Source organism: Pygoscelis adeliae, unplaced genomic scaffold, assembly GCF_000699105.1.
Source record: "Pygoscelis adeliae isolate BGI_AS28 unplaced genomic scaffold, ASM69910v1 Scaffold108, whole genome shotgun sequence".
In the NCBI taxonomy this organism is placed as follows: Eukaryota; Metazoa; Chordata; class Aves; order Sphenisciformes; family Spheniscidae; genus Pygoscelis; species Pygoscelis adeliae.
In genome coordinates, this window is record NW_008825498.1 from 7,988,985 (window position 1) to 8,009,388 (window position 20,404).

General features: G+C 40.6%; 1 protein-coding gene across 2 annotated transcripts in view; it reads left to right on the forward strand.

Moving 5' to 3' along the window:
• The window catches only part of OSBPL1A (oxysterol binding protein-like 1A), an 82,321-nt gene that overhangs the window by 44,746 nt on the left and 17,171 nt on the right, over positions 1 to 20,404 (forward strand). For both annotated transcript variants that reach the window (XM_009331443.1, XM_009331442.1), the window contains exons 16-18: positions 6,932 to 7,094; positions 14,326 to 14,482; positions 19,297 to 19,372. In XM_009331443.1, the coding sequence (XP_009329718.1) occupies positions 6,932 to 7,094; positions 14,326 to 14,482; positions 19,297 to 19,372 (396 nt within the window). The remainder of the gene's footprint in view (positions 1 to 6,931; positions 7,095 to 14,325; positions 14,483 to 19,296; positions 19,373 to 20,404) is intronic.

The window sequence follows — 20,404 nt, forward strand, 5'->3', positions numbered from 1 at the left end:
CCCCCCCATTTCGTGGTCACTGCAGCCAGGGCTGCCCTTGAGCTTCACATTCCCCACCAGCCCGTCCTTGTTGGTGAGAACAAGGTCCAGCATAGCACCTCTCCTCGCTGGCTCCTCTATGACTTGGAGAAGGAAGTTATCATCGACACATTCCAGGAGCCTCTCGGATTGCTTATGCCCTGCCATGTTGTCCCTCCAACAGGTTTTGGGGTGGCTGAAGTCCCCCATGAGGACCAGGGCTTGTGAGCGTGAGGCTGCTCCTATCTGTCTATAGAGGGCCTCCTCCACTCAGTCTTCCTGGTCAGGTGGCCTGTAGCAGACCCCTACTGTAATGTCACCTGTCCCTGCCTTCCCTTTAATCCTGAGCATAAGCTCTCGGTCGGCTCCTCATCCCTCCCCAGGCAGAGCTCCATGCACTCCAGCTGGTTATTGACACAGAGAGCGACAGCCCCTCCTCATCTCCCCTGCCTGTCCTTCCTAAAGAGCCTGTATCCCTCCATCCCAACACTCCAATCATAGGAGCCATCCCACCATGTCTCTGTGATGCCAATAAGGTCATAGCCCTGCAGGCGTGCGCACTTCTGTTGAAGCTCAAATGGGGTTAAAGCTATGAGAACTATGAGCAACTGGTTTCAGTTTTCATTTCAGTAGCAGCTTAAGCAACAACTTAGTCCTACTCTAGGTAGCAGAAAATCTAAAAGCGCTTTTTCATAGAAGCATATCCTGTAGATTTAGCGTTGCAGCAGCATGCTTCAAAGTTAGCTAACAAAATACATAGAACTGTTCCATTTCTAAACAGAGATGCCTTGAGGAAGATATTCAAAGTCTTTGTTTCTTCCATGAAGAAGTGAAAAGGCAGGTTTTGTTCAAGATATGGAGGCAGACCTGACTCTTCTTGAAACTATGTAGTTCTCATTCTACATTAAATGTAAAAGAATAACAGATTTACTCAGCACTAGTTTAAACTGGTCATCACAAAGAACTGGCTTATACAAGGAGGCACTAGCAATAGGGACTGTATTGTACTAAGAGCAAAATTGCAACTGTGTGAGCTTGTCTGTTAGAATAGACAAACAGTGTATATATCAAATTGCCTGCATTGAGGTTGTGATTTGCACTGTTAGCCTCGGGATTTTTGGTAGGGGTTTTTGTTTGGTATGAAGATCACAGAAGAAGGGAAAGAATCCTCGCTTTGGATTCCCAGTGCTTCCTGTGAGTAGTTTTCCATAGTGTAATGTGTTAGAACTTACAAAGCTCTGTGTTGTGTCTTTCAGGATAGTATGTCCTGTTGGACTAGCTGACCCTGGAAACCACCAGTTTTGCATAAATAGATGTAGTGTGAAACAAATGGCAGGTTTGATTGGCATTTACTGCATATCAGAAAGCAGGATTACATTTCTTAATGTCAGGAGATGTCCACAGAAAACTGTCAGTTCTACTATAGCAGCATTTTTCTAATTCCGTGGTTACATGTTCATTTCCAGCCAGGTGTTAGACTAGCCCTTAGCTCGCTATGGAAATCTTGCACCTTGCGTCTGTGCTTTGGCAAATGTCCCATAAGCGGTGACATTTTTGGGAGGATGGAATTTCTGTGGCAGTTGGACAAAGCCATTCATTTTGAAAACCAAAACGCCACTTCTGAGTAGTCAGAAGCATTGGTGAGGCAGTGTTGTAGGCTGCTTTCCTGCACTCAGCTTACTGCAGAGCAGAATTGGTACGGAGCGTACTGGCACTCCAGCAGAGTCTGGCTTCAGATCCCCTGGTGGTTGCTATGTGAAAGAGGTAGTTCTTCCTTCCTACACAACTCGAAAGTCTGCATATTTTGGGCATTCTTATTCCCAACACTGAAGTTGAGTGCTTTTGAAAGTAAAATTCAACTAAATGACACTGCAGTGTTGTGAAGTGTCTTTTCTCCCTCTCAGTCCAGGAGAACCTAGAGTTAAGGTATGCTGTCTTTTAATTTACTATTCTAATGTTAAAGGCAGGTAGTCCTACATATTGTTGAGGTGTTTGTTCTATGCCTTGCTTGTTGTGTGTTGTTTTTTAGGATTTACTCGCAGCTGCAATAGCATGTTGCTGAGATAATCATTTATTAGCTGGGCATACAGTGGTGTGACCCTTTCCTCCTCCACAAAAGTGCCCCTGTTGTTGGGCATTAATTTAAATTAAAAGCATCCAGCCCCAAACAAAGCAAGTATTTTGTGTATTGTACTGAGATGTCTTCAAGATGACAGAGAAGCCTTGGTTACAGGCTGCGCCGATATAGTTCAAGACTTCAGGCTTTAAAAAAGAAAAAAAAGAAAAAAAAAATAGTGGTTTGGTGCATGTTACTAGTCTCCCACCTACCTCATGGAAGCTGAGGGTACAGAAAGGAATGGGACTGGTGTTTGTTACACACAGATAAGCTTTTCGATATTTTGGAATAGGCATGTGAACTTTCTGCTAGTAATACACAGTGAAGGAGTTAACTTTTAAACCATGCTCTTGCGCTTAGCAGGATTTCTAATAGCATGGAAAGACAATAGAAGTGTCTGCAAATAGCTTGTTGCTTTCCTTTTAAAAAATAAAATAAATAGAGGTCTGTGCTAAAATAACTCAATTCTAGTATTTAAACTCACAATTCAGTGCTTACAGCCTGAAGGACTCAAATACTTATGGGAAGCTGTTGGAAGCAGATACCTATTCAGTTAAATGAGAAGTAAAACTGGTTACCAGAACTTGGATATCAAACCTCTTCAGCTGGAGAAGTATTTAAAAAAAAAAAAAATTGCACTGACCTAGATGCTGAAGTCTTGGTGGTTCTGTGTCAGTGTATCAGGTTATAGCTGTGTCTATAGCTGTAAAGTTAATGATTGAGTGATTGTTTACTTCTGTGAGACAAAGCTAGATGGTTTCCATCAGCAATTATAAATCTGAAGTATCACTATAATAATATTCTTTCTAGAGATGAAAACAAGACTGATCTTAACTGTCATTGTGTAACAGTGCAAGCACAAGCCCAACTTTATTGATAACTGTAATTGCTCTTGTGCAGTATAGCTCCTGACAAGGGTAAGGTAGGAAGCCTGACCAGTTGAATGTTGGGAACTCAGCTGGCCTCATGCCGGGCTCGCTAGAGCGCTCTGTGCCGCTGTCCCTGTGAAGCTCAGTGGAAAGCTTATAACGCTGATGGTGGCACTGGCATTGCGGGGACCAGCGACAGGGATCAAAAAGATGACAGCCGTTCCATAGCTGGAGGATGAGGAGCTGAACCCGGTATGATGTGAATTGCCATCTGTCTCTTTCTCAGCTCAGGCACCACTACTAAAGGTGCAGAAACCACGGCTGTATCACAAGCTGTGCCTTACGCAGGCTGTCAATAAAATGCCTCTTCTGATATTTTCCTGGGTATGCTCAGACTGGATTTCCAGAGCTGTGTATACATTGATACCTGCATCATTTTGGTGTGGTATTTACTACCTTATATAAATATTTGCATCACTGTGTAAAATAGTGTGGTACTTGGATGATATTCCTCTGAAAAAAGTTGGTCTATGTCCAGTTTAATAGACTGAAATGCGTATGCTTCTGAAAGTGGGTGTTTTCTTTGTTTTATTCTCGTCTTCCTGCTTTATGCATAGATCCTAAAGGTTTTGTGTTAATAAGCATTTTTAAAACTAGGCTGGAGGTTCCTGTAATCTTTCGGTTTTGTGTCGGGACACTGAAGAAAGATAGGATGGGGAAGAAAAAACTTTGGGGAAAAGGGATAAAGCTGAAGTGTCATCTCCAAAAATGGTGGTGGAGTCGCCAGGAAGATGGAATAATTCACCTCAGAACTTAATTGTTGGCCAAGTCTTGTGAATGAAAAATAGTGTGGCAAAATTATGCATAACAGCAATATACTACTTTCCTTTTGGGAAAACCTGTCACTTAGTTGGTCAGTTATGTTGTTCAATAAACTTATGCTTTGAAAATAGTGCCAATCTGCCTGCATATTTCTTGTTAAGCTTTGAAGAATGGAGTGTGTGGTTCTGGAAAAAAAACATCCTGCCTTTACAGTCAAATTAGTGCAAGAAGGTTTTAGGAGATGTATCTCGTCAATAATAAAAGACAAGGTGACAAAATGGTGATATTGCTTAAAGCTGCTTTGTGTTTAAAAAACAAACAGAATGCTTATTTCAAACAAGGTTATTTCTCCAGTGATACGTGTATTTTTAAGTAGAGTACATGAAGGTTGTACTAGCTCTATCTCTGCAAGCATTGCTTTTCTACAGGTCAAATCAGTCAAATAATGGTAGTAGAACTTTTTTTTTTTATTAGTTCTCATATTGACACCATAGAACTGTTTTGGTGCTTAAGGACGCAGTATAGTTACAGACAGTATTTCCAGACCACTACCTTCAAAGAGCTGCTGGTGTAAACTCTTACCCTTCACTGAGTACTAGGCTGTAGAGGTTTGTAGAGCCACCTCTCGGCTCTCTGAATGTGTGTGTCCATCCCACAAGCTCAGTACTGTTGACAGAAGTTTTATATTGGACTTTCATCTTCAGTCCCCAAGTACTGAATTAAGGTTGCTTTAAAACCAGTTCATTCAGATGTGAATGAACATCCCAAAGGTTACAAGCAACAGACTTAAACATGTTTTCTTTTTTCCTTAGCTTCTGGCTAGCGTTGTGCTGCTTATGTACCAGATGAAAAGCTGCTTTTTGCTGCATGCTCGTAATGTGTAATTGCTGTACTAGTAGGGGTTTGGCAGCTAGGAAGCCTGGAAGTACACAGAAAAGTGAACCTTACTGTAAAGCTGGCTATTTATTTTCCAAAAAGGGAATTTATTTCTAGTACACCTTCTGCAATTCTGAATAGCTCTGTGTTATGATAGGGCAGAGGAACCTTAAAGTCAATAAAATACTCTTTTGGGGGAGGCATGATGTCTTAAGCCTATATCTGTTGTTGCTTGTTTAGTCACACTACCGTGCTTTTAGAGGATGCAAAAAAAAGTTCATCTGGGTTTTGTCAGATATATTTTTATTTTCTTTCAATTTGCTGTTAAATAACACTGAAACTTAAGTTTTAGGTAAAGATTTAAATCACTCAAATTATTTATCAAAACAAAACATTAGAGCATAAAGGCATCTAGTTCAATACTGCAAAAAAAAATTGCAAATACCATTTTGGTAACTGGTTTTACTTTGCTGTTTAATAAGAATGAAAAATACCATTATATCTTCAGTCCTCCACCCTCCCTCTCTCAGGAGAGTGAAATACCGATGCTGTTTCTCTAAATGGGCAGTTCCTTAACTGTTTGATAGTGTACAAAATGTAACCCTTGCAGAAACTGCTTAATAACAGATCTTTTGCAGTGGCATGTCCGATTTGTATGAAACATTGCAATAATGGGCTTCGTTGATACTGTCAGAGTGAACTTTAAATGAAAGTGACAATAACTAGTCCAGACTTCTTTCATTTTGTTCAGGGTAAAACTATTAGACAGTAAGTGACTTAGTGGTTTTATTGCTTTCAATTAGCAACCCAATTTTATACTTTTTTAATTATCGTTTAATTGGATTGCCCCTTTACTCTCAGAGCCTGGCATCCAAACCAGTTGATTTAGTATTAGGCACAGCTAGGGGGTGAAAATTCCTTCCATAAATCTACCTGCAGAGGATATGTTACTGCCAGCATACAAACTCTTCTCTGGAAGTGGCAAATCTGTTTTAATATCTCCTTTCTAGCCTCTAAATTTGCACCCTCTCATTTGTGCCCGACTCTGAATCCACTATTAGAGTGGTTGTTATAACTGAGGGGGCTGAAGCCTCCAAAATAAAGTTTTAATGTAACATGTAAGCAGATGGGACACGTGAACAGTTCTTAAATTAGATACAAAAAGGTAATGTTGGTATATGTGTAAGTTGCTTAGGAAAGTGTGTAAGTTGTCCCTGTAACTGTTCCAAGAGATTAATTGTCATGTTCTTAGTGGAGGGGGAATTAGCGTTGTAAACTGACCTTTGAGAGTAAACTAGAGGACAAGGCAGGGGTTGGGGATGCTTTTAAAAAGGGACTGGAAGGGAGAAAGGAAAAGAGTCAAGGGTTTAGGGACTGAAGGAGAAGCCGCACATTGAAGCCTTGCTGGGCTGGGAGAAGAGGCCCTTCCTGAGCCTTCAGCTACAGCCCTCTCCCCTCCCCTGGCAGAAAGAGGAGGCGGGAAAGCACCAGCAAAAAACCAAGGAGGAAATAGGAAGGACATGTTGCTCTCCTGTTACTAGTCCTGGACTCAAAACGTGGATAACATCATCCTCTCTGGAGCTGATTGCATGTGTGGGCTTAAAAAAAAGGTCCACCATCTGGTGGCTGGGCTTCTTTTTTTTTTTTTGTTAGCTTCTAGCTCATCTGTAAACTGTTTTGGGAGTGGGGAGGGAGGGCTGTTTATATCGATGTTAAATCAGTTAGTAGAGGAATCTTTTTTAACCTCCTTCTGTAATCCTCAGGGTTAAATGTTTTCAGCTCATACTTCAGTTGCAGTTATTTGTAGCTGACATTCACATTTGCTCTGTAATTCAATTTAGATGATGCTGCTTGGCCCAAATTAGAGCAGACTAGTACAAGGAGCTTGGTGCATGTAGAAACTGATCACTAACTCCATAGTTAAGGTCATCCAAGCAGAGTTGTAAGTATTTCCCCTCAGTTTTAAGGTATAGTTATCTGGCTCGAATTCACTTGTGGAATTGTGGTTTATACTGTCAGATCTTATTTGTCAGATTTCTCAACTACTGAAAATGCTGAGTAACAACCTCATTGTCATCACAAAAATACTGTAATATTCTCATTAATCCATGTGGTTTCAGTTCCAGCTGTTTGTCAGTTATTTATTTATTAGAGTCTATTTTCTGATTAGCTTCCAGCTACACATTCTTCGGAGAGGTGAGATTTTATTCATACATGTATCTACTTATAGGTGAGGAATTTGAAACTGGAGCATGAGCAGGAGAAAAACAAGATCTTGTCAGAAGCATTAGAGACGCTAGCTACTGAACACCATGAACTAGAGCAGTCCCTGGTTAAGGGATCTCCACCTCTTAGCATCATCAGTGAAGAGCAGTTCTATGATGCTGTTTCAGGTAAGTAATGATGTCCAGAATGTGAGTGTGTAGCCAGCACGTGTGTGGTGAATGTGTTGGGGGGGATGAGGGGGTGGGAACGGCCTCACTTTAAGTGAAATCTCTGCCTTTCTAACGTGGCACTAATTTTAGGAGAGTGCTTCATGTGTTTTATGAGCGGGCCTCTAAAAATTTGCCTGAGTTCACCTGTAGAATTGTATTGTTTCACCTTAGCATGACAAAAAGTTACAAAACCACAGGGCAGTCATGAAAGGTCTGATTGCCTGGGTGTCTACGCCCTTTTTTAAAATAGCAAAACTTAAGACTCCTATTTTAGGAGATGTAACTGTATCTGGTAGCCTTCTGACTTGCTTTTTCCATGGTGGTATATAGTTTTTTCATTTGTTTTGTTGTTAAGATCAGTCCATAAAAATCCCTAGTTTTGAGGGATAATGAGGTTAAGAAAGGCTTGTTCTATTTTACTTTTGTATACCTTCAGTGTCACAGGTGGAAGTAAAGGATGAATCAAAATCCTGCGTGCATTTCTGAAATATCTTTTCTTTCCCTGTCTGCCTTCAGCTTAGTATCTTTCATATTTTCATGTGCAGAACATGCAAATAGTGATTTTGGAGAACTCTCAACAGCATAAGATGATTACAACATGCATTTGTATAGAGAGGCTGTACATAGTGCAGCTCAATAATAGCTCTAACTGGGTGATCCTGCAGTGCACAGCTGTCTACAAATATGAAGGATCTGGAAAAGCTTGAGGGTGAGCATAGTCGAACTGTAGCAGATAATTAGGTTGTGATGGTATACTTCATGAGCGAGTATGGGGTTACTTTTTCTGCGAGCTGAACTGTCTGATGCTTCTGACAGATGAGAAAACCAGTGTTCCCAGACTCCTTGATAGGCGTTCTGCAGTGCGCAACTTAAGCAGAGAATAAAAACAGGCAGAGTGGAGTCTATGCTCAAGTATAGCACTAGCACAGGAACACCGCGGATCAACAGCAGACTTTGCTGCTTGGCACAGTAAGAAATTTATCGAGCCTTCAAGGAGAAGAGATTGAGGAACACTAGAAACAGGTTCTTCAACCAGAGCTAAAAGAACAATTCTGCTGAAAGGCCTCAGGCTCTTTTGCTTGTCACAACAAAGCAGAGAATAGTTGTTTATCTGGTGCTACTGGAATGTAGTCTCTCCAGCCAGGCTCGCTTCGCCTATGTGAGAGAATACTCAGCTTTAAAGAGCTGTTAGTCTATACATCCCATAACTAACGCAATCTCTAAATCTTCTTGAACAAAAGTGTCCAAAGCGTCCTCTCTAGCTGGGAGGGATGGTGGTTTTGTCACTTGAAGCTGCAAACAAATCACATCGAGTGGATTTGTATAACTGTGAAACTTGCTGAGCGTGTATATATATATACACACACGCATACATAACTGTACACACATATAAAAACATATATGTCAATTCTCTCTCCTTTGGGTGAAGTTACTTGACATAATTCATCTTGATTGCAATTTAAATAATTTTCCAGGACAGACTCACTTTCTTGACTTTCAACTTCATCAGACTTGTGTTAGATTCTCTTCTCTAGGTTGTTCACATTCAGTGCTTTGCAGTGATTAGGGTCCTCTCTGTCTCTGGAGGCACGTGTTTGGGGGAAGAGCAGTCTGATATTTTTTTGGGGAGGGGTCTAGTGAAAGGGAAATGTCACACATTTTCCTGACAGCTGGATGCATGTTATGACTTTCACTGTAAGCACAAAAGGAATTAGTTTTTTGTGGGTGTGGTTTGGGGTGGGGTTTTTTGCTAATCACTGGGATCCTGGTAATACTTTCTAACCCTCTTGCTTTTCTGCCATGTCTGTGGAATCTCAACTAGAAGGCTTCTTGTCTCTGTATGACAGGAATACAGTGAGAGCAGAGGAGCTGGGGATATACAACACTGGCTCAGTTTGGGAATGTGGGTCTTCTTTCTTTGGGCTAACAAGACAGGGGATATGATCATAAATGTTTTCATAACAGAGAGCAGTGACTAGGCCTAATTGTCAGAAGCTAAAAATTTGTATCTCCAGAAATCTAAACTACTAGGACTTTGTCTTCAAAGCTTTTGCTAAACCTGATTTGCAGTCTGATAGTATTTTATTAAGTTAAATGGTATTGATTTTGGATAAATAGATATTCATGAATTATCTTACTAGGCTGTATAGGAGATTGAGCAAACACCGATGTATTTTAACAGTGATGTGACAAGTTATAATGTCTGTCATTGGAAAAATGCCACTACTTTGAGAGTATTTTTTCTATTAGGATACTATCTTTTTCCTAGTTACAGTTCTCTGAATTTTTAAATCTCCACCATAGGAGTGAGTTTAGAAGTGAGAGTATTGCATAACTAGGCTTGCACTTCGAGCTGAAGAATCGTTAGCTTTGACTTGACAGGTTGAAAGAAGAAGCCACTGCTGCTTTTTGTTTTGTTTTTTAAAAGAATATTGTCTGCGTATTAGACACTTCTGCTTGTTTACTCTCAATGGAAGTATCACTAGCTGTGACAATTCAGAGCAATGCAAGACTTTTCAAACAGGTTTTTGAACAAGAAGTGTATTAGAAAGCATGTTTACAACAGCAGCTACCTGTCCCCATTTACCATGCTCTGATTCACACTGTAGAGCAATCTGATTGCATGAACCAGACTCCTGAATGAAGCTGAATCAGAAGATACAGTCTGGTTGCTATTGGACACTCAGTCCACGGTAGGAGAGTAGAGCTAATCTGAAGAGAACACCACCAGGAATGTATCTAGTTCAAACGTCAAGTCCTCAGCACCATCTGTTTGGCTTGCAAATCTGCTCCATCTGAGCCATGCTACCTGCTAATGTTGGCATAGACTAAATTGGTCACTGATAAGTCTGTGTTGTGTAGTTCTGTTTGTAGAAATTGTGGGTGCAATTACAGAAATATCCTCTTTCTTTTCCAAAACTGGGGTGAGGAAGATGTTTTTAATATGGTAAGATTGCTTACTGAAGTGGTAGTTTATTTGCTGAAGTCTCTCCTCTTTTTATTTTTAAGTGGTATGCTGTTATCAATGCTTTCTGACTGTTGCGGTGACTCATAAATCCCTGCAATGGGAGAGCAGTAGACACTGAACGTGAAAGGAAGAACCTACAGGAAATGGGAGTTACTTGTGTTACCGAAGCATGGTATCCAGTGTTAAGAACGGCAAAGTTAAGGGTATTATTAATCTGAACTCTGACAGCCATAGGGCAGTTAACAGTCTTCCCGGTGTCTCATCATGGGCGTGGTGGAAATGTGTAATTAAACTCGATAGCATGTGGAGTGCCGGAGCTCTCGGTTTCAGGACTGAATGCTTAACGTGTCAAACTCTTCTTCTATGTTTAAAGCGGGGTGGGGCGGAGGCAGGGGGCATTGGGGAAGGGAAGAAGCACTAAACAAGTAGCAAAATTTACTAAGACCGATGGCATCTCCTAGAGAGCTGGAGAACTTACTAGCTTTGGTTAAGTACACAGACCTCAGGAAGCATATGAGAACGGAATACAAATTCAGAGTCCATCCACAATGCCAAAAAATGGCTAAGCAGGTCAAGAATTGAAGGGTGAAGGTACTTGATTTTTGCCTTGCAGATAAGATTCCCTGATTATATGTAAATTACACACCCAATTTGGGAAGAGCTTAGAACTGTCCTGATTTTTCTCTTTAACAGGTTTTATCTGAGAGGTGGGGGTTTTCTGCAAACACAGCTTTTGTGTGTGTTGAGGGGGGTATTGATGGTATTACATAGATGCAATCTTACTATAAAAGCAGTTATTTAGCTACAGGAATATTTAGATTATACTAAAGCTAACCTGTCATAGTACAGCTTGAACTGTTATGTACCACTAATGGGCGCTGTGTTTATAAATAATGCTCCTAAATGGTACAAGAAGTAATAGACTAGTTCTGTCGCTTTTGCTCACTTCCTAGTTTGTCTCCAGTTATCAGCTCACTTAAAAGTAAAAATTGTACGAAAAGCATAGAAACTTACTGCCTTTCCTTCCACATTTAGGGTAGTTTGTCAAGTGGCTTTTTTTTTTGAACGCATACCAAAAATACTCCACAACCTCTGCGAGAGCACTGCTGCCTGTGGACTTCTTGCCTTGAGTATAGTTAAAAGAATAAATTTAAGTATCTCAGAGAGGGACGGGAAACACCTGGTCAGAATTAAAACCCAACCTTGCCAGTGGTTAAACACTACCTTTCTCAGGTGTATTTATTAATCAAATACATTGGCCAAACTTTTCTGTCTGGAACTGAAGACTTACCAGTTGTTGCAATAGGAGATGAACTTCCCTTGAGTTAAGTTTCTGTCATTGCTTCTGCTGTTTCCCCTTGCTCTCCCACTCTTGCAAAATGTAGCTGGTGTTTCTACTGTTAGCCTGACACTTCAGTTTCATGAGCTGGAGTGCTTCCTAGTCAGCCTAGTCTTGTCTCAAAGATCACTTAAAAATTTTGGCTTCTGAACAGGGACTCTTATTCCTTCTCCCCCCTCCTCAGCCCACACCCCCTTAAGTTCAATAGAAAAAAAAAATCTCATTTTCTCCTAGTCATCTGTTTGACAGCTGCTCTGTAGCAACTTGTGAATATAAGTCTTTTTTTGCAGTGACGGGGGAGTATGCAAATCTTAATTCAGAAAAGGGTTAGCTGCAAGTACACAGGGAAAAGCTCAGTTTGAGTTGCCTATTGATCTGTGCTCGCAATATAATACTAGGCTTGTTCACTCTGACACCTAACAAACTCTCACAGCTTGTTAAGCTCATTGTGTCAAAGGAGGTAGCTGAGGTTTAGGGATTGGAGATTGATATCTTTGGCAGGAGCTGTTGTAGACATACTTTCTCAATGAGAGCCGTTTCTCAGAAAAATGGGAGAGATGTCTCTAGAGAGCAATTTCTCACAACAGTGTCTTGTTTCATTCTTCTACTGCTCTTCATTGTCTAGCATGCTCTTGTTGTATTAAGACACGTGCCCTGGAGGAGGCTGGCTGGTCAGTGTCTACAGCTCTTGGAGAGGTTTGCAGGTGCTGAGCTCAGTCCAGCATAATTGTCTCTCGGCACTGTAAGACCAGCATTAGGAGAACTGATTATGGGTAGTGTTGAAAAATCCTTGTTATACTGAGAAGCGTATCAGAGAGTGGTCAGCAGTTCTGGTGAAGCTTGCCTGTTCTTCCCTTCCCGCCTCTGGAGTCCTAGGTCTGTTGCAGAAACTCAAATTGAGGGAATTATGTGTTGTGAGTCTTGTCTGAAAACAAGACAGTCCAGGATGGTACAGAAGAAGAAAGGAGCCTTACAGGAGGCAGCCTCTTTGCTTTATGTTACAGGGTTTGCTTCATGCCTTTTTTGTCATGATAGCTGCTGGCACAGTTGAGCAGCTCTTTCAATAGAGAGGTGGAATACTTATCTTGAAGGGATTTATAGCTCGTCATGTGGTCAGGATGCTGAGGCCCAAGTTGCGTTACACTGCTAGAGTGTGTCTTCCTCTGTGATATTTGCATACACAACAGTGTTTTCCTGACTACCTGGGCTTATGATCTCTGGAGAAATCTGTATTTTATGTATTGCACTTGTCCACAAGTAAAAATGCTTCTACTTATCCTACTGGTTATATATAGTACCCACCAAACTAATACTTTGATATGTTATATGATAATTTGGCACAGAACTAGACTGACAAATTTGGGGAAACTTGTGAGAAGATTCTCTGGAGTGCCAGTCCACTTTTTTAACATATCCTCAGCACCAGCTGGCAGTTCTCTTCATTCCCTAGCAACTGGCTTAATTTCAGTACTGTCTTGATGAGGATAGGGATGGATGCTTTTAATGAAAGCAAAGATCTCCTTTATGCTTCTAGATCTCACTGTCTCTCTAGAGAAGATGGAGACATTGTGGCACAGCCTATTCACTCATCAGGATTTTGTCCTGTTCTTGACCCTTCTGTAATCTGGAGGTAGTAGAAGGTCCTCTTGTCACTGTCCCCTTCACCAAAGCAACATATAATTTACATGTTCTGGAGAAGCTACTGGCATCATTTTTTAAGAGAAAACAAGAAAGCACCTGGCAATGGACAGCTGTGACTGAGATATTCTGATGGACTACTACTTCAGCAGGTTTTGATTACTAGTTTTGAATTAGAATCAGTGTGTGAGAGAATGACTAATCTTGCAATTTTTTCTCTGGGTATTTGCAGCCAAGATCAGTAGCATATGCTGAAGGAAGTACCTAGCAGGAAAAAGCAGGAATGGTGTGTACTACAGTTTGGGTTCGCTTTTTTCGGAAGCGGTGAGGCTTGCATTAAGCTGTTTACCATTCAGTGTTGTACCTGGTTTCTGTTAAATGATTTCCCAAATGGGATAGAAATTGGTGCATCTTTACTTGTCTTGAGCTGTTCCCTTGCTTCTTGGAACTTGCAGCTGGATAATCTTTTGACAATCTTGTCAAGTTTGAAAGAAAAACACGAAACAAAAATACAGCCTTTTGCCAGGAAATTTTTACTTTGTGATTTGGGGCAAGACTGTCTCTTCTCCAGAGTTGGTCAAGCATTACCTGACCAAAACGCTGGTTGGAAATAAGGTGGTGTCGTTGATGTTGTTTTTAGTTTTAGGTGTGATGTGGATTGTACTATTAACCTACCTTCCAGAGTACAAAGTTTATCTTATTGTTTGGTGAGCTTATCATTTAGACTTTGATGGGACTTACATGGCTAATGTAATCCACTGCATACGATACCTCCTTCTATTCTTTGACACTTGTTCAGTAAGTTGGGAAGTTACGGTTCCTGAACAGCACCGAGTGTCTAAGAATTTAGACCAAACTGGAATCTTGTATAGGAGGAGTCAATACTTGACTGTTGAGGTAACTGGTATTTAGTTAAGTAAGATACTGGCATGTACATGATACTGGCGCTTGTCCTAAGCAAGTTGTAGTAGCTTCAATTTAATAAAAATGTCAGATTTTGGCTCTGTTTGATAGAGAATTTTGTAATCTACTGTGTTCGTGCTTATCTCGCAATCTCTTTAGTCTATATCTAGATACAGAGCTGCAGCGGTCTGTGGCAGTACTAGTTACTTACCAAATGGATCCTGTCATCAGGACACAGTAGCCTACTTAAGTTTCAGTTTTGTACAAAGAGGGAAGGTCTGTTAGTGACTGAAGTCTAGCACAGGCTGTAGATTCATTGACATGCACCTGCTCTTTTGCAGATTCAGAATCTGAAAAATCATTAAGTGGGTTTGAAACAACAACAGCCTACTCGTTAGAGGACAGCATGGATTCAAAAGATACGATAACTTCAAGCATGCCTGAAGAAAAGGTTTGTGGCAGTGGGGAGTCGCTGTCTAACGGAATCAAAAAACACAGGTAGGATGTTGCCTGTTCTTAAGGTATTATAATAAGCATTAATGGTGAGTAGAAGACCACGGGAATCTCTGAAAAGCTGTGAAAACTTTTAAAACTTTTGTTAGGGATGATTGACAAGTAGTTGATTGTGCTATGATTTTATAAAGAATATTTTTCCAAGGCTAGTATGCTCATTTGCATCTTGCTTTTTGGTGATCAAATCCGAGTAAGTAAAAATAAAATACAATGTGCTATGTAAAAATGGACACACTTGGGTTTTTTTAATAGATCTTATTGAAATTATGTGGATTTTAATTCCTTCATGTATCTTTAATGACCTATGACTCCTATTGCCTCTTTAATTTCCAGTCATTTGATCCTTCTATTGGTATCAGGAATGAATGAAAAATATTGCTAGCCTGGCATCAGAAACTCAAATGTGAACAAAGGGAGTATTATTCTAAAAGTCTCATCTATGTTTTATGTGCTTATTTTGTGTTGTCAAATGATCCATTTTTGTTTGTTTCCTTGCTGATAAAGGAGGACAATAGGTCTGGAGTTAATGAGATGTAATAGACACCACTATTCTCGAGTTTCAGTGAAGGGGCAATGTAATGTTTGTGCCACAGATCAAGCCAGACTTCAGTGTGTTTCAAAAAGACTACTTTGGAAGTGTTTTGAATGTGCAGAATGATGACGGGGACGCCAGATTTCTGTAAAAACAGGAAATTCGTATTTAATTTTAGAGAAGCAAGCAAGATATGCTTTAATTACTTGGTAGTATCTTAAATAGTTAAATTGCAGTGACTGTTGGAGTATGTGGTAATGTCAGAGATCTGATGTTTCAAGGTTCAACCTCTGCGTGTATATCCCTCCCATACTAGGCAAAGAGTAAGGCAAATGAGGGCTTGGGTGGAGTAACGGGGTGGTTTGGGAAGGTATCATAAAGCAGCTGACTAAGCATGTTGCTCTGTGCTCTTGTGCTGTTAGCAAGGGTGGTATTTATGGCCTTGGCTAAGAGCCTTTCCTAATTGGAGCAGGAAGTTCAGGGGTGGGGGGGAAGCACTAGGTGAGGGTGGACATCTGGCTTGCATTCATTGCCTTGGAAACAATGAGGAGGAAGGAGGCAATTCATTACCTACATGAAAATGATGATGCATGTAGACATGCGTTGTCTTGAAGAGTTTTAACAGGAATTGATCTTCTGTTTACTATAGAAAAGAAATAACTTGGCAAGTTTCTGTAACGCTGCAGTATGTTGTCAGAACTGTAGGGAGCAAGTGACTGGAGGAGCATTTAAGATCTGCTAGTCTTATAAGGGGGAATGAAGAGTAATAAACAAGTACCTCTGCGTAAGTTGTTTCTCTGAGTTGCATGTCTCTTAGTAGTAAAGAGAGTATAGGATGTTGGAGTAAAATGAGTGCATAAATTGGCTGGCTAATAATTTACTGCTAAAGAAAAGTGGACACATCTGTTTTGCATATAGATGAGAATGTGTGGTCATATTTTATGTGACTAAATGGCTACAGCTCAACCTAGAGTGTGCTCTATAATGTCAAGCTTTTTTACCTGGCACCTTGGTGACACATTGGGATTTGTCCACAAATATATTGATGCGAACAGTTTCTCCCCAGAGCTCAGCCAATCTAAATCTTACCTCTAAGAGAACCTTCTCAGGGGATGGGAGTTGTGTGGTGTTTCTAGCCTTGTTTCTGAGGCTCTTGGTGGCAGCAATGTTTGGCCTGGTACGGGATCTGTTTGCCATGTCTGATTGCAGTTCTGACTTCAGAACTGTTACCTACATGGAGCTGCTGGCTCCAGTTTGTGCCTCTTTTGGTTTTGGGGCTCGTTAGAGGGCATGTGGTCAAATATGCATCGTCTGTGATGCCACCTGTGTACTTTCCAGAGCAGAAACCTTAACTTCTTGATGCTGTGCAAAGCGAGGGGGGCAGAACGTTTTGACAGCACTTAATTCCATCCTTACACCCTTGGGTTTGCTATAACTTTTTTGTTTAACTTCCATTTGTGTTAACCACATGGAAACAAGTCACTTAGAATAGACCGGATTATTTTCTTTTGCATAAAATCTTGATACCTTCCTGTAGTTCCTCAGATGAATAGAGGATCTGCGGCTGCATTTGGGTTGAGAGTACCTAACACTGTTTAGCAGTCAGTATAAATAAGACTATTTCTTACTTACATCTAGAAACCTGAGTTCTAATCTGCCTCCCTTATTTGAGTGGTGAGTGTTTTGCACAGGGAGGTGGAGGTTGGTTTTTGATGGGGGGCGGTGGTTTTGGAGATGTAGGAATAAATCTGTTAGTTCCAAGGAATTAAAAGTGTTGAGATGTACGTATATAGATAGGTGAAGCCAGTGCCACTTAATAATCTTCTGTCTTGTTCTGATTTTTTAAATGTAGTTTGCATCCTACTGATTGCTTATAGAGTGTTTGAAAGAATGTGGGTGATGTGACTTCTTGTAGTTTAGGTTGATTTGAGAGTGGACACCAACCCTTGCACAAAAATGTTCTGTAATACCTGCCAACATTTAACATCCATTTTATCGCTGCTGTTTCCCTCTTATTGCTGAGTTTTTGTAGTCAGCTTTCCCTTTGGTGCCCGCATTGGGGGCCTTTCAGAATGCAAACATGTTTGTGTTTGGCTTTTTGGGAGCCAGGAGGTTATTTGATCAAGTTTACATGAAGAGCAAGCTAAACGTGCCTTTTTCACACAATATATCTTCTTCCCCACAAGATTCCTGTAGTAGCTGATCTACTATAGATAATGCTTCCAACAAGTGTTTTTGTTTAAGTGAATGATCTTAAATGCATCTTATCTGTTCTACTGCACAGAAATTCCAGCAGATGTTTTTGTCACTTAAAGCTAAAATTAACTTCCTGAGTTGTTTCTAAAATCGACATCTGGAAGGAAATTTTTTGCATTCACAAACTTTTCCCGTAATCACAGGGAGTGTGTCAAGGTTAGTAGGCCTCACGTCTTGGCTGCCTGTCATTTTTCCACATGTCCTTACTTGTCCCTGGGATCTTTCTTGGTGGCTTAAAACTGCTTTGTTTCTTCAGTATGTGTGTGTTATATGGAGAAAAGAACTGACTCCCATATCAGGTTTGGCTGATGTATGTAAGAAATACGGATGAATGGCTGAAACTGAATGTCAACTTTCAAGTAGTTAAACAAATTTAATGGATGGACAGGTTAACTTTAATGAAAATGTAGGTTTTGCTATGTAAGGAAAGCAATCCCTGTGTATACTTCAGCAAACTAGAATGTGTTTTACATGCGGAAGGGCTTACTTAAACACAAATGCCCGCTCTGCTAACTGCCTTCATTGAAGAATGCACAGAAAAGTGAACACTATAAACAAAGATAAGACTGAATACTTGGTGGACACTGTCCTCTCCTGGAGATTTGTATCAAAGCACCCACAGAAGTATTTTATACTTAATAATATTCAAGATTATCTGTTTCACGAAATATTTTTGTATCAGTAGAAAATCAGAATAGGGAGTGAGTGATATCATGTTGGTCAATTAAAATAAATCCTCCTACCCACTGATCCCCTGCGTGGGAACTGAGTAAAATCAGTTAGGCTGTTTGCTACTTGCTAACAAAACATAGTTTGGTACCATAAGGAGTTCAGGCGTATGACTAGGTTTTTGATTGGATGGGGCTTGTTGTATTTTAAGGAGCATTTTTTGGTTTTGTTCTTTCTGAAAACTGAAACATCAACCCTGGTAAAGGTGTTTCAGTAACAGATAACTGTGAGGTGACACAGCTGGTAGGGCTACTGAAACTGACAACTTAACCTGAATAGATATTTTATTTTATTTTTTCTCTTGGCAATGTTTCTGTTTATCAGAAAAGTGGGGTGGAGGAGGCAGCTACAGCCTGTCCACACTCTCTAAAAAGATATCGCTTTAGCTACTTTGAGGGGAGACAAGATCTTCTTGGTTAGGAGGGCAACATGATCATTTAGACAGAGTTAAGGAAACTTTGAAACTCAAATAGTTTATGCAGTTTGAGTGAGCTGTAGATACTTCTTATCTATTGAGGATTTTTCTCATTGGTAATAGGTTCATGATCCAAATACGAATTTTAGTGTTGCTGTGGACAAAGGGCTTTGACCTATATTTATGCTTTTCTATAGGTAAATTGGAGTAATAATTGAGCTGGTCAGCAGCAGTAAGAAAACTGAACAAAATCTGTACCTGATTTCTTGTAAACCTGAGAAATACAGGCTGTATTACACAGACTAAATGGTCTTGAAAACATGTTTAAGACTTGCTTCAGGATACGTCAGCACCCTGTAGAATAGGCTGCTATGTTTTCTGTTCTTTAATGATGCTGCTTTTTCTGTTGTTCCTGAGGGCTGATTTTAATACAGGCAATAAATGTCATGGCCCTTCATTGTCAGTATACAGGTGACTAGCAAAAAAAACCCCCCACTGTTTAACCCTCAAATCTGTTCAGATGTAGTGGACGTACCTATGTACCTACTCGGAAAGAACTTACTTTTTCTCACAAAGACTCAACTAAATATCTTAACGGTGCCATTGTGAAAACACTGTTCTGATAACTGACGTAGAAATTCTCTTCCACTGTTCTTACGCAAAATGAAGGGAATGGTTCTAGTTCTGCTTTTGGAGAAATTGAGGTTTCTATGCAGGTAAAACAAGTAGCACTGTTGTTCCCCCTTGGTTTTTAATTTAAAAATTGGAAAACTGTTACTTTCAAAAAAGAGTATTTGGGTTTCTTAGTCATGGTTAGTAATGGAAAACTTTTCTTACTTCCACTTTCTTCCCTGTTCCTTTCTGCAGAACAAGCTTGCCATCTCCGATGTTTTCTAGAAATGACTTCAGCATCTGGAGTATCTTAAGAAAATGCATTGGAATGGTAGGTAATCAGAAAGCTATGATAAAAGATGTGAAGTGATTGTTTCATTTGAGGCCCAAATATAAACTTGTTGGGGAGAGGGATTTTTTTTTTTAAATTTGCTGCTTATGCTTTATTTGCTTTCACAAATCGAGAAAGTAAGACTTGGTCAGAGCAATATTCCTTCAGTAAAAGCATTTTCTCTTTATTTTAACCCTTAAAGTATTTCGTGGTAGCAAAAATTTTTTACTCCGACTGTGAAAAAGCAAAACAAAACCAAAAAACCAAACTACTTTAATTTTGCTCTTCTCCCTTCCCCTTAGTATCTCAGTCTTCCCCCCATGGTGTTACTAGCCAGATCAGAGGTTAGCTGGTTGGCACATAATCTGCTTCCAGCTACGGGTGAATTGAGAAGAGTCCTTCTCTCCATTAGATCCTGCAATAGGCTGAAAGTACTTACTGCTGATAAAGCTCTGTCAGCCTGCAACAGTAGCCTACAGAAGGGAATGTGTGCTTACCCGGGGCTTGTATCAGGGATGTCACCGAGAGACAGGGCCTCGTACAGTCCACTGACTGTTACCTGCTGCTGTTGTTTCATGTGGGCACCAGCCAGGCATACAGCCAGGAGCAGTCTGAGGAGTATCAGGAAGGATTACAGAGCCCTGGGAGCAGCGGTAACGGAGTCTGGAGGTAGTTTTTTTTTCATCAGTCCTCCAGGTCAAAGGGAAGGAGTTTGAATCAACTTGTTGATTCACCAGTCGAATCTGGTGAATCAAAAAATGGTTACAGCACTGGTGCCACAGCCAGGGGTTCGGCTACTTAGACCATGGGACTTGCTTTGAGGAAACTGGTCTACTGGGGGCTGACGGGGTCCATCTGTCAGAGAAGGGGAAGAACATCTTTGGTCATAGGCTTGCCAAGCTGGCGAAGAGGGCTTTAAAGTTCCTGGGTGAGGAGAACCTCAATCCATCCCACTCCTACCAGTTTGATGCCAGTGGCAGCAATAGATGCCCAGAGCCTGGAGAAGGAACACAGGTCAGCAGGAGAGTGCCT